Source organism: Pangasianodon hypophthalmus, chromosome 4, assembly GCF_027358585.1.
Source record: "Pangasianodon hypophthalmus isolate fPanHyp1 chromosome 4, fPanHyp1.pri, whole genome shotgun sequence".
NCBI lineage: Eukaryota > Metazoa > Chordata > Actinopteri > Siluriformes > Pangasiidae > Pangasianodon > Pangasianodon hypophthalmus.
The window spans coordinates 32,666,223-32,680,182 of NC_069713.1; the positions used below are offsets into that span (position 1 = coordinate 32,666,223).

Consider the following 13,960-nt stretch of genomic DNA (forward strand, 5'->3'; position numbering starts at 1 on the left):
AAATATTATTTTAATCATTTTAAAGGATTTGTAATAATATAGTGTTTAATAGTATTTTAATATATATGTTTAATATTTTTAATAAATATTTTAATAGTATTTTATCTTTTAATAATTTTAAAGTATTTTTAATAACATAGTGTTTAATGGTATTTTTAATGTACAGCATATATTTAATATATAACATTTTCAATGTTTTTTATAAATATTTTTAATAACATTTGTATCTTTTAATAATTTCAGTATTTTAGTAATATAGTATTTAATGATATTTTATATGTTTTTTTTAAATAAATATTTCAATAGTATTTTGAATATATAATATATACTGAATATATATTTTTAATGTTTTTTATAAATTTTTTAATAGGATTTTAACTTTTAATGATTTTAAAGTATTTTATCTTTTAATAATATAGTGTTTAATAGTATTTTTAATGTATAGTATATATTTAATATATATTTTAAAATGTTTTTTTTTCCTAAATATTTTTAATAGTATTTTTAACTTTTAAAGTGTTTATAAAGTATTTTGTTTTGTTTCATTTGTGTTTGTGAAACATCTTCTTGTTTGTTGTGATCATAGTAATATGCCAAAATGTTTTTTTCTCTATATCAATAAAAATAATAATAATAATAATAATAATAATAACAATAATAATAATAATAAAAATAATAATAATAACAATAATAATAATAATAATAATAATAATAATAATAATATCTGGCCCCGCCCACTGGCTCACTCGCTGCTGAGACTGACGGGGAGGCTGACCAATAAGAGCCCTCGCTCCTGGTAGGCCACGCCCACTCGTGGCGCAGATCTTCCTGCGCGGCTTTTCAGTGGCTCGGTGGAAGTTGAAAGAGTTCTCAGCCGGAAGTAGATGTAGAAAGTTTTTTCCGCAGTGGAGCTGCTGGACCTGCGCACTAGCGGGCAGGGTGTAGCCTGTAGCCTGGTCAGATGTAGAACTTTTCCTCTGCGACTTTTCTCCTTCATGGCGGCGCTCAGGGATCAGTAGCTGAAGAAGGAGCGGAATAAAGTGGAGAAAAGAGAGAAGAGAAAGGAGAGAATACAGAGCAGGAAGGGTGGAAGTGCATGGTTTTGTCTGGGGCTCCGCAGGGCTGTTGAGAAGGCGCAGGGAGAGCAGGAACAGGAAGGTGCTCGGTTTGGGGAACGCGCCAGGACGCACGGAGACGACAATGCGCGGCGTGGCTCTGGCTCTGCTGGCTCTGCTGGCCGTGTGCGCGCGGCGCGCTCACGCAGCCATGGACGAGTGCGTGGACGAGCTGAGCCGCCGGCCTCAGAGCTGCATGCCCGAGTTCGTGAACGCGGCGTTCAACATGACCGTGGTGGCCACCAACACATGCGGCTCTCCTCCTGAAGAGTACTGCGTGCAGACCGGCGTCACCGGAGTCACCAAGTCGTGCCACATCTGCGATGCCCGAGACCCGAGACAGCATCACAGCGCCGTCTACCTCACCGACTACAACAACCAGGCGGACATCACCTGGTGGCAGAGCCAGACCATGCTCGCAGGAGTCCAGTACCCCACCTCCATCAACTTAACCCTGCACCTAGGTACGTGTTCCTGTTCCTTCCACACTCCTCCTCCAGCTGTGCCTCTGCTGCATGGCTTCCTACCTGCCTGTCCTTCACTAAAATCATACACTGTGTGTAAGTTTGTAGACACCTGACCATCACACCTGTATGAGTACATCCTCCCCAACCTGCTGCCTCTGTAGATCACTGTACAATAGAGTTCCATTTAAAGTTTTCCCAGGTTGGTTAGTAGAACTGGAGATGATCAGCACACAACCCTGATCTCAACCCACCTGGACATCTCTGAGATGAACCTTCAGAATGTAGTGGAAAGCGTTCCCAGAAGAGTGGAGGGTATTATAACGGCGAACAGGGAGCTAAATCCCGATTGGCCTGTTCAGCACGCGCGTGTGAGTGTTATGGTCAGGTGTGCACAAACTTCTGCTTGTCCAGTCTGTGCAGCTCGGAACAGCAGGAATCGACTCAGACTGGTCGTGTATCTCAGCGGCTGATCGTGTAAACCGCTGTGTTGGTGATTAGCAGCCAAACAGCTAAATTAATCATTAACACGGCTGAGCCTGGTGCGTAGATCCCCCTCTCACTGTCTTTCAGAGATCAGTGTAGAGTTTACTTTTTGACTCCTCCATCACGTTGCTTGCTGTTAACGAATATCCCAAGGGTGATAATTTGTTGTTTTTGTGGAACCAAGTGCAGCAGGTCTTGAGAAAAACTACGCATGGTATAAAGAAGCGAAAGCTGGGGCTGATTTCTTTCCAGCGCAGGCTGTAGATACGTGCAGTGATAGTCGTGTCAGGTGACGTTCGCACACACGTGAACGTGAACGAGACGGATTATTCAGTCGATCATCTTGGTTTCTGCAAAAAAAAAAAAAATGCCTTTGAAAGAGAAATTAAAAGTCGATAAACGAAGCACACAAAGTCCAAATTACACAAAACGACAGATGACTGAACTTTGTTGTTTTTTTTTTTTGTTTGTTTGTTTGTGTTGAATGAAAGAGTTACAGCTTTTCTCTTTAACATGTTTGGTATTTGGAGGAAACACGCCATAAAACCAATAGAGCATTACAGAATTGAAAGAGTTAGAAATCATAATGTAGCTCGTGATATAAAACATTTCTCAATCCTGCTGATTATATATTAGATCTTCGATCCTGTTAGGGCTTCAGTCCTGAAGGCACGCCGAACCGTAGGGTTTGGTGTTATCTCATCTCCAGACACACACCATCCAGCTCATGAGTTCATGATGAAAACCTCTGTAAATTGTATCCGGAGCAGGAAAAAAAACACAACGTGAAATGATCCAGGACTGGAGTTGAGAAGCTCTGGATTCCAAAAGTCGCAAATGGCACCATGTGTTATTTACGAATACTAACCAGTGGCTGCTAAAAGTCCTCAGAGTTGACAAATGGAGTTTTCAGCTCTGACACAATAATCTCAGTTAATAATCTCAATTAATCTCCGACCACGTGAAGGATTGATTTCATTAACGTTCCTGCGTTGCACGTGAGCCTGTCGTTCAGACGTACTGCTTTGTGATTATGGTCTGTATTCCAGCTGTGGAAGGGGAAGCTGCTGTGACAGTGATTAGCTGGCGTTTCTCTTTACAGCCTTCATTTCGGTGTGTTAGAGGCAGCTGGACACGGTTTACGCCTGATGGGAAGGCTCGGTGTGAAATTTACTGCAAGAAAAATATATCATAATCACATCAGACCTCATGTTGATGGACCGAAAGACAGTTAAACTGCCTGTTAATTTGCGATGTTGCTGTTATTTGGAACACGAACAGGAGTCATGGAGCTTCATTTTCGGGGTCTAGGGCTGCCGTTGTGTTCTGATGTCTAAATAAGTGATTATATAATTCGCAGAGAAACAGCAGGCGAGAAAGCTTGGCTTGGAGTGACCTCTTCACTACTTTTACTACGTGTGGGAAACTACTCAAGCGACTCCACTGATTAAACGTGTTTACATTTCACCAACCAGTTCATTAGTGCCAGATTTAAACAGTATGCTAGATGTGAGGAATGTGAGACTCCAAATCAGGAGTAAACCCGAGTGAGCAGTGGGTCAGAGCTGAGACATTAGAGCTTTAAGATGCAGGAGTACAGCATGGTACACTTACTAACGCAAAGTCAGAACTTTCTGAGACTTGGTTGAGTGACTATCCGCTTTCCTGTACCCATAAAAGTAGGAAGAGGATTTCTGGAGGTTGTGGAGTGACTAGTGATACCCGAGTAGTCAACTTACGTTAATCAGGTGACGTTAAAATACTACAGAAATACGTGTTGTCACCCTTTTCTGTTGCTGAATCTCAAAGGGTGTTCAATCAGACGAATAGCGCGCTGCGTACGTTCTACAGTGTCTGTGTTTTAGGCTGTTTAGAGAATAATATTGTGAATAGAAAGCCATTTGAGAGTTTTGAACTGGAATCACAGTTCTTTCTAAAACTGGCAGGAAAGAAAAACCATGACAAACTGTTTGGCAGAATAGAATAGTGATTGAGGTCAGACTTTATCAGGACGATCCTGCGGTGATTGCGTGGGATTAATCAGTCGTTTGCACTTTTGTAGCTCCGCCCGTATGTCTGTGTTCAGTCACATCCCTCTGTGTTCAGACGTCTTCGATCGGTGGTCTTAGAACATATAATGTGATATGATCTTTGGCGGCCATTTTAGTGCCATTGCGACCAAAGACAACCAGTGACAAAGTTCTGGCACCGTTATAAATTCATAATTAAAAATCTCATGGTGTTGCTATGATGCTCGTCTAAAAGCCACCAATAGGAGGACGCAATACTCACGGGACATCTACGAATACAGTAGTGATAATAGCAAAACATAATCGAAACACGCTAATGGACAGAATTTTTTATTTTTATTTTTTTTAATCACAGGTCTATCGTCAGAGGATCTTCACTGTATAATTTGACATGGAAAACGTCTGTATGTAATTCAGCCAAGATTGTTACTGGGATCATCTAGTAATGATCTTAAAAGTTCAAAGTCTAAAAGCTGCGTGTATGTGTGTGTGTATATATATATATATGGTATGGGTCACTTGGAAATGGAAATAATAACAAAATGTTGGATCACTGATTGGCTGCCATTGTGTGTGTTTTTAGTGGAAGTTTGTAGCCTTCGTTGCAGTCTTGATTTTTCATGTACGTCGTTCTTCTTCTGTGTTTAATTCAAATAAAATGTCTTCTGCAGAAATCCCATTAGATCCAGTATGACGCTGAATATTCTCCTCGGCGTTTGCACGCACGTATGTGCTTTTCACGTGAAACTGATTTAATTTCCTTGTAGTTTTGGTGTTGAGTGAGTCAGTTAGCCTCGTTTTGTGTCTAATCGCTGTGCCCTTAGGAACCTCTTCCCCACTGCAAGCTGGGAGAACGTGGCCTATAAAGCTGATCAGCTGTCCGCGTCGACGCCGGCATGGCCAGGGGCGCTGAGGAGACCCGCAGCTGTAATTACAGCTGACTTGGCTGCTAATGACGGGCGGAAGTGGTTTCTCATGCTGTTCCACATACCCGAACTCAGACACTAGTTTTTTTCCCCTCTGTCCTTCATGAGAAGTGAAGTTAAAATATCTGTCCATAATGATGGTGGGATTCTTTTCTTTTTTGGATAGGATGTTTTTTTTGTGTGTGTGTGTGTGTGTGTGTCTCAGTAGGTGGGAAACCACAAGAAGTCTGGAGCTTTGAGCCATAAGCTCTTATTTTTATATACTTTGCCTTTGATGGCTTTTATCTCCATTCTGCCTGCTTTGGGCAGGAAGCAGACATGTCCTGACTCGACAGTTCCCTCAGTCTTCTCTCACTCTGGGGATGAAGCCTGATCTAGCAGCCAGATAGAATAAGAGATGACTCGGCTCGATATAAGCAAGTATGTTTATATTATGTAAGCCTGTTTTTTTTTTTTTAATATGTTAGCAATCAGATGTGTGCAAGCCTTCTTTCTATCCAGTCCACACCAGTCTTCTGCACAGGAGGAGCGTACGACTGATCTGAGTGTGAAATATGAAACTTTGACTGGTTATCTGTAGGTTTATAGGGAGGCGATGCGTATTAGAACCCGATTAGAGCTTTTTACTCTTAATGCATCAGTGCCAGGATTTTTTTCTGTCCTTTTCTCAAAAAGCACACAGTTTTACCAAGGTTTACGATTATTTAACTTGCATTACATTGTTATTGGGCATATCTGTGTTTACTTTACACACAAATTCAGCTTAGCCTAGTTTAATCAATATTACTTCTCTCTTGAAAGATGTGTGGGTTTGATATGTAGTCTTAAGCTCTTCACCCTTCTGCGATAATCTGGAACTTCTAATCTCACACATCATTGTGCAGAAATGTATTTCTGATAACGTCCTTCTACTCCTTTTATCACTTTAATAATGAATACCGTTGAGAAATAGTTGAGAAATGGCACATAATTCATTAACCTGAGCGGGAATGAGTGAACGTGTCCCAGTGGTGCCGTGGCTTTCTGAGCTTATCATCCTGTATTTTCTGCCTACAAAGAAAAGAAAGAAAGGACTGTTTACTCATAGATAACCACTATCTTTTCCCAATCTTGTATCATTTGCCGTCACATTACACTTAAATATGCCAGTTCCACCCAAGCGACCAGAGGAGCCTTCCATCAGTTCCTAATGAGCTTAAATCCCGCTGCAACGCGGGTTTAAATAAAAAAAAAAAAAAAAAAATCTTTGCGATACTAAACATCTGTTATTTAATACAGTTTACCAGTGGTAGGTCTGAGAAACATATAGTCCTAATTACAACTTAATTATAATCAAAAGCTCCAAAAAGTGAGTACAGAGTGCAAAACAGTGGCTGACCTTGGCTTGTCCCTGGCAGCGTGAGCAGCGTTAGTGCTAGAAAAGCATACACGCGCCTAATTACAAAATTATAATGAATTAATTAGACAAAAATACTGATGGCCTACCTGTCTTTTTTATAGTACTAGGTGTACATCATGATTATCTCAGTAAAATCACTGCCAGCCTGCTGTCATGCAAAATCATGTGGTAGAACTACTCACTATTAACTACTCACTAGTAAATAATGTTATTTTTTACAGCCGGTGGTCATTTCATCACAGAAGCTATAGCTTACAGTAAGAAGCTGGTTATGAAAAGGGGCTTTAAACAATGATTATGCAGCTGTTTTTTCATTTTATCCAGCTTTTGAACAAAAGTTTTCAGCTGTTTTAAAGGAAAGAAGCTCTCCATACATCTGCCTAGCAGTGAGTGGAATCTGGGAATGTTGTTGTTTGTCAGCTTGCAGTATAGGATTTTGGAGTGTCCCTGGTGTACTTCACGAGGGTCAAGCGTTTAGGAAGAGAGTTCTCTTCCTGTTCTCTAGCTTGCAGCGCTCTTTCTCACTGGCCGAGTGTGTGGAGAGAGAGAAGTCCTACAGTGTGGGAAAGTAAAAAGCAGAATGTTTCTTGGGCCCTAGGGTCCTTCTCCTTCATCCCTCGCAATGTTTTTCCCCCCCAATCTCAAAGACCTTGTCATTTCCGAAGGGGACCAGCTGGGCCAAATTATACCAGTCGCACTTGAGAAGGTTGGAGGGAGTGTAAGTTATCTGCTTAGAGCCTGGAAGGTATGATCTCACTGTGGGAAACTTGTGTAAATAAAGGACTGTGAAAGTTGGGTGTCTGTCGGTGCATTTACAGTCCTCGGTATGCAGTCAGGGCGTGGCCTGTTTTGGGTGGAAGACGCAGCCCATAGTGGTTGAAGTAAGTGACAGATTGTTGCCAGAAAGGTCCACAGGGCATTTGGTTGAGAGTAGAGGTGCACATCGGGGCCTGGGATCCTCTGGGACGCAACAAAAAAGTCACTCAAGCAGGAGGTTTTTACTTTCATACGACCGAGAGGTTAGATATGAAGCTTGCAGGACAGAGAAAGACCTGCAGAATGCATTTACAGGAATTACCTGATTTAAATTAAGCTACTAATTTGTTTAGAATTAGCGAAATAGAACCAGCTGAAAAACATTGCAGATACTGTAGGTACGAATCCTACTACATAGTGGTTATCATATTTAATTTACAAAAAAGAAAAAACACCACTTCCGCTTTAGTCCACACCCCTTTCGGGCCTCAGTCTGAATACTGAGACGGCCCAAATGGATGCGGATACGCACTGTGGCATTTCCTCACACCCCTACTTGGCAGCGTTGTCTTCTTTGGCAATAAAAGAAGTCGAGAGTGTTAATTGCTTTTGTAATTGCGTTGCCGGAGGTGGAGCTGGAGCAGGAGACCACCCAGGGTGGACCGAGTGCAAAGCGTCGCCTCATCTCCTGGTGATAAAGCCATCGTGGGCAGCTGATTCTGGCCAAACACTTCAAGAAAGAGCTCCTGCTGCTTTCAGATTGTACCTCATAGGAGCTGTCAAACATGCTGCTCCTGCTTTTGTCAACGGACAGAGCTGTTTAACCATGAAAGGAGCGATCCTCGTGGCCAGATTATTTCCCCGTTCTTATAATGTTTGTTTGAAAAGACAGGAAAGATGATTTAGCATTTGGACTTGAGTACACTGCGTTCATTCCTTTAGATCATCTTATCAGGAAATCTTTGGTAGTGGCGAGTGTGATTCATTTAGAGGCAAGAAGAGATATTGTCCCTGAAATGACCCTGAGGTACTTCGTTCCCACCCTTTTGGCACACATGGCTGTGAAATGCTCACGAAACCGACGCACTCTTGCAAGTCCGAGAGAGCACTTTTCTCTCTCACCTCCAATTAGTTTGTTTGAATTCAGCCTATCTTTGTTTTAACTGGCTTTTAGTTACTTCAGTATACCAAGGGCATATTGGTGGGAAAATTCCTCCTGGGTGAGACTGTTGTTGAGTTTGTGTGGATTTTACCAAGAAGTTTGTAGTTACCTCGTAAAATTCACATTTATGTTTCTGAGGACACATTTTTCATTAAAAAAAAAAAATTAAAAAATAATAATAATAATAATAAAAATCATGGTGCAGGTGGTAGACTTTGAATTGCCAAAACAAATATGCAAATGTCCGGATAAGCTGCTTACGTGACTGGAGATTGCGATGACTTTTAATGTGTAACCATTAGTGATTAGTTCATTGCTACAAATAGGACAATTTGAAATGGTTGTGTTTTGTCGTTTGCCTCTGAAATAGAGGTGCGCAAGATTGTTTTAAATCCCTCTCTACCAAAAAATATTCAGACCAATCCCACCCCTTTCATCAGGACCTGCGTAAGAGCATTTCCACCAAACGTCACTGGTTATATTTCCCAAACTGTAAAGAAATTAGTCATTTAAAGCACGGTTACTGTGACCGGGATAAAGCAGGTGCTGAACATGAAGGAATGAATTAAATAAATTTGTTGAGCTTTACGGTGTTAATGATTGTCGCCTTTATTTGTGTTAAAGCAAAAACCTCACACTCCCGTGACTTTTGTCTCGAAACACACCTCTACTCTGAACCAGTGACTCTTTTCCATCTTTAAATGTTGTTTCAACATTGATTTTTTTATTTATTTTTTTTAAATCAACGTCATCACGTCACTAATCAGAGCAGAAAGTGTGAAATAAAAAGAAAAAGAAAACTGTACCATTCTGTAGCTTGATTCTGGTCTGATGAGCTTCCTTAAGCTAAATCATTTACATAAATGCATGTGATTGGATAAACCGCAGTGAAGAATCTGCTACAGAAACTTCCCTGGTTCCTGCCATTTTTTTTCCTTCATACACTGATTTTTTTTTTTTTTTTAGTCCACCATTTGACGAATTCTGTGATATTCCTACCAAGCCACTTGTATTGATTTATCACAATACTTTAATCATTTGTAATATTTTACTTCAGTTCACCGGAGGAATCTGTCTTCCAACACTCGAAGCGCGAGCGATGTTTTGTGCGCGTCGCGTCATCACGCCGAAGCAGATGGTGTACTGAGCTTTATAATTTACTCGCACGTCTCCAACGCAAAGGGACTCGTGTTTAAAAACGTATCCACTCCCGGAGCTTTTCTCCTTTATTTCCCAACAAGCAGCTCTTCAAAGACTTCAAAGTGGAGTAGCGAGTGCTTGAAGTGTGAACCCGAGCGGGTGTCAGTGGCCAAATACAGCTGTTTTTACACAGTAATGAGGAAATGGAAACCCTGGAAAATGAGAAGGCGTCTTGCTTTTTGTTTGTTTGCTTTTTTTGTCCTCCGTGACTGTGACTGGTGCGGCGCTTGAAGCTGTTCTGCCTGCTGTGTATTATGATAAAATGTCCTCCCTCAGGCTGCATTGTTAACACCTGCTTTTACAGGGGGATGTTTTTTTCCCCCCTCTCTAAGGTAGTGCTGCTAACAATGAGAGCCTCACGGTGTAGCCATGGAAAGTCTTGTTTCCGGATGTCAGCGCCAGTAAGTGTTCAGCATGCAGCAGTAAACTGTGTTTAGTACGTGTACTTTCCCCCTGCCTAATCTTAAAGCATGCTGATGTTGGGATAGTGTCACATCTTCTTCATTTAAATCAGCTTCATCACACCTCGTGCTTAGACACGCTTTTGTCCTAACTGACTCCTTTGTCAGCTCTGTTGCTTGTGGAGATGTTGAGCATTAATCAGGGAGTTCCCCAAGTTTTCAGCTAGTCAGCTGTATCGGTGCAGCAACCCCAAAAACAAAACAGCAAGTCTGGAAACATTGACATTATCTCAAACAGAAAAAAGGGGAGGAGCTGAAGGAACATCACACGCTTGTTGCTGATTGGCTACAACATGCGTCAGTTTGAGAAAAAGAAAAGCTGAAGGATTTTTAGAGTTAGAGGAGATATGAGCTTAATCGATGCCTGATTTTTCTCAGCAGTATTCATATGATGAGAAAGTGAGAGTGTGTTCATATGATGGTATTTTAGACTGTAATACGAGTTGCCGAACGCTGAAAAGGTTCTTCAGAGGAAAAATATTTGCCATAACAAGAGTAACTTCATAATAAATTATTTTCACTAGACAAACTAGATAACAGACTGAAAAAGTGCAATTCCTTTCCTTGTGATAGTCACATGGCGTGTCCAAGCATGAAGTGTTTAAAAACCTCCACTTTTCATTTCCAGTCAATTTTGATGTGTTTTCTCTTTCGCTGTTGTGTTTTCTCTTTCGCTGTTGCGTTTTTTTGTTGTTGTTAATGTGGTTTGGACCTCTGCTTTTCTTTTACAAGGCTTCATGATTCTGGAAAAAGTATGCAAACTTGATTTAGAAGATAAAATAGGCAGCATTGATCTCTAAATGCATTTATCGTAATCTTCTCTCTACCATTAGTCCGTGAAGAGTGCTTTTGCTCGATTACAGACTTTTAGTTGGCGAACACAGCTGTTTCTACGCATTAACCAAGGATCCACTGAAGTGTGTATCTCTGAGAAATGGGGTTTTGGGTTAGGCTGGTGTGGGATGTTCTGAAGGTAGTGTTGAAAATGTGTAGTAGGTCCTCGTATACAGTTACTTATTATTTTCTGGATCTCTAGCCTGCCAAAGCAAAAAACTGCAAAGACGTTCCCGGTTTAACTCGCTTATATCTGTGAGAAGTTCAGTAGAATAATGCACAACTTGGCCCTGTGGATGGGAGCGTTTTGATTGGCTGACCGCATCCGCTAAATCAACGTTGCTCAATATTGGCGTGTCATTTGGTGCCAGAAATGTATAAACTCTCACTGGAAATATTTCCTACTGTTTGAGTAAAGGACTTCATCTAACAAACTAACTCTAGCTGGAGGCAAACAACCCAATGACAAATAGTTTCCCTCCTGAGACAGGATGTCCTCGGGAGCTGCGAATTGCCAGGGTTAAACTCATTTCACATGACCCTGAACCTCTTTTTCCATATTCTCCATCGGAATGATTTACTCCATGTTAGCTTTGTCAGTTTCTGTTTGCTATTTATACAGTGCACTGGAGCACAAATTCTTTTTCACATTCACATATTTTTAAACTCTGTATTACTGTAAAGAAAAGAAAAAACACTGATGGTATATGATGTGAAACATGGAGGGTCCAGTAGCCCTGAGAGCTGCAGCGTTAATGGGAATGGCTCTGATTTAGACGTGTGTTAATTAAGGATGCACCGATACACAATTTCTGCACCGATACCGATATCTGATTATTTAAGAATGTCATCTGCAGATACCGATAGTTTGGTGGTTCTGCTTTTTTTATGCCTTGTTTCAAATGACTGCTAATTAATTACATTTACATTAAGAAATGTAAATAATAACTGTATTCTCTCTGTCTCTACGTGTTTTCCACGTTTCAGAGTAACTCAGTTTCAGTTAGAAACAGAAAACACGTTACTTCACATTAACTGAATTCTGAGCATTAAATTGGTAAGATTTCGTAACTTTTCGTCTCGAGCTTTTGTGCTGTCCGGCTGGAATGTTCTCGTGCTGTCGAATGCTTATAGACGGAGTAACGTTAGCCTTTGGTTGGGATGAAACTTGTCCGAGTTTAGCTGAAGCAGCTTCCGCTTTATCTTTAACAAACTCATCATTATTCCTCGCTGTGTTGAGCTTTAAGGTGCGTAATTAGTTAGTTGTGTTAAAAGTTTTAGCGGCAGTTTGTGAAGTTCTAGCAGTGCAGAGCTTACAAATTGTAATTCTGTTGTCATTGTCACTCAATTCAAAGTACTTCCACATGAGAGATTTTTCTCACACACAACACGAGTTGCAGGCTAAATGTCCGACGTGTTTTTTTTCCTGCCACTTTGTGCTCGATTCGACACTGTAGGCTGGCTGATGTTGGCTATATATTGATTTAATGTTAGCTATGTATACAGTCAAACACGATTGATTTTTATTTCACATTAATGAGCTCAAAACATTCTCAGTTTACCGTGACAGAAATGGAGAGCGCGCTACAAACCGAGAGCATGTGAGACTGGGAGAAGGGGGCGGGGCTTTCAGGTGGAGTCAGTTCATATCGGCGAGTCTGAAGCACTTGTGCAAATCGTTTTATTATACTGGGGACAGAAAGACTGCTCTTTTGGTGTATTTTTGAGTGACAGCGTATACTATTGTACACTGATGTTAAATCATTAAGAGCTCCTAAGCGTGATGAGGAAAGGTTTGCAGGTCTGGTAATATAATATATTCGGAATAAACGTCACTGGATATCCTAGCAGTGTGATACCATGTGACACAATCATTAGCTATAATCACGCAAGCCTACAGTGAACTCTGATTCAGCAAAATTTTGGTCTCCAGCAGTAATTTTGTCTTTATTTTTGTTAAACTCCACCTTTACAGTCATTCACATTTTTCCTGTTGTGGAGCCAGAGGTCAGTGGGGCTTCCGGTGCGCTGGAGAAGTCGAGCCAGGGTTGTAATTGGATTCCCCTCAGTCGCTTCCTTTTGTCTGGCTTGACTAAACATGCTGTCCTTTTATATATCAGCCAGGCAAATTCTACACTTTGTTGTGACATTCCAGCATGCTTTGTGCTCGGCGTACTCCGGGCTTGTACGCTCGCCTTAACACGGCTCTTCTGGATTTTCTCCTGGCGTTTGTTCAGTATCGTGCCTCAGGACTTCACACTCCCAAATGTCTGGTTTCTTCTGCTATTGAAAGTGTCCCGAAGAGTCCTCTGCTCCTTTCTGTGGTGCAGAAGTTATTTGGAATTGTGTTTAGCATATTTTCCAGTCCAGAGCAGCGCTGATAATGACTTTCCTCTAGAAAAGGAAGTGAATGTCACAATACCAAGGACGTGGAGTTCTACTGCAGCTGAGGTTCATGCGTGTGATTCAGTAAAGAACTAGAAGATAAAGAGCAAAGTTAACTCTAAGGAATGTATACTGAACTACTCCAGGAGAGTTAGACAATGGATAACATGGAGACGTAAATGGATAACTTAAAAACTACCCTGGAGCCTTTACATTTTTTAATCTTCAAGCTTTGGAGAGACGTATCTTCAGATTGCTGATCCTGGTGATCAGTAGTCATCAGATTTATGTGCTTGTTTAAAAACTGCAGTTTTTTTAAACAGTTTTAACCCCTGCAGGTTTTTATATTCTGCTCCTCTCAGATGTAGTTTACATTCTTAACAAGCTTACACGCCTGGATAATGCCCCAGCACGTGTGCAGTCTGGCACCCTGTTAATCATCCGCATGCACATCAGTTTATAGCCCTCAGGAGTTCTAATGAATAAAATTAATTTTATAAATCCTCAGACACGCCCTTATCTAAGGATCTGAGGAACTTTATTAAAGGAAAAATAGGAGTGTCTTCAACTGCGAATCCTTCTGTAAGCCTACTGAAATGTCAGTCGGCACTTCAAAGCAGCTGTGCGCTTACACACACACACATGCAGACAGAGAGAACAAGAGATAGACAGAGATACACATACTGAGACACACAGAGAGAGAGACACACAGACACACATAGAGAGGGAGAGAGAGACACAC

General features: G+C 41.1%; 1 protein-coding gene across 1 annotated transcript in view; it reads left to right on the forward strand.

The window, feature by feature from the left end:
• Positions 1-873: 873 nt before the first annotated feature.
• Positions 874-13,960, forward strand: part of lamc1 (laminin, gamma 1) — a 64,408-nt gene continuing 51,321 nt past the window's right edge. Inside the window, exon 1 of the mRNA XM_026936654.3 lies at positions 874-1,579. Within this exon, the coding sequence (XP_026792455.3) occupies positions 1,201-1,579 (379 nt within the window). The 5' untranslated portion in view covers positions 874-1,200. The remainder of the gene's footprint in view (positions 1,580-13,960) is intronic.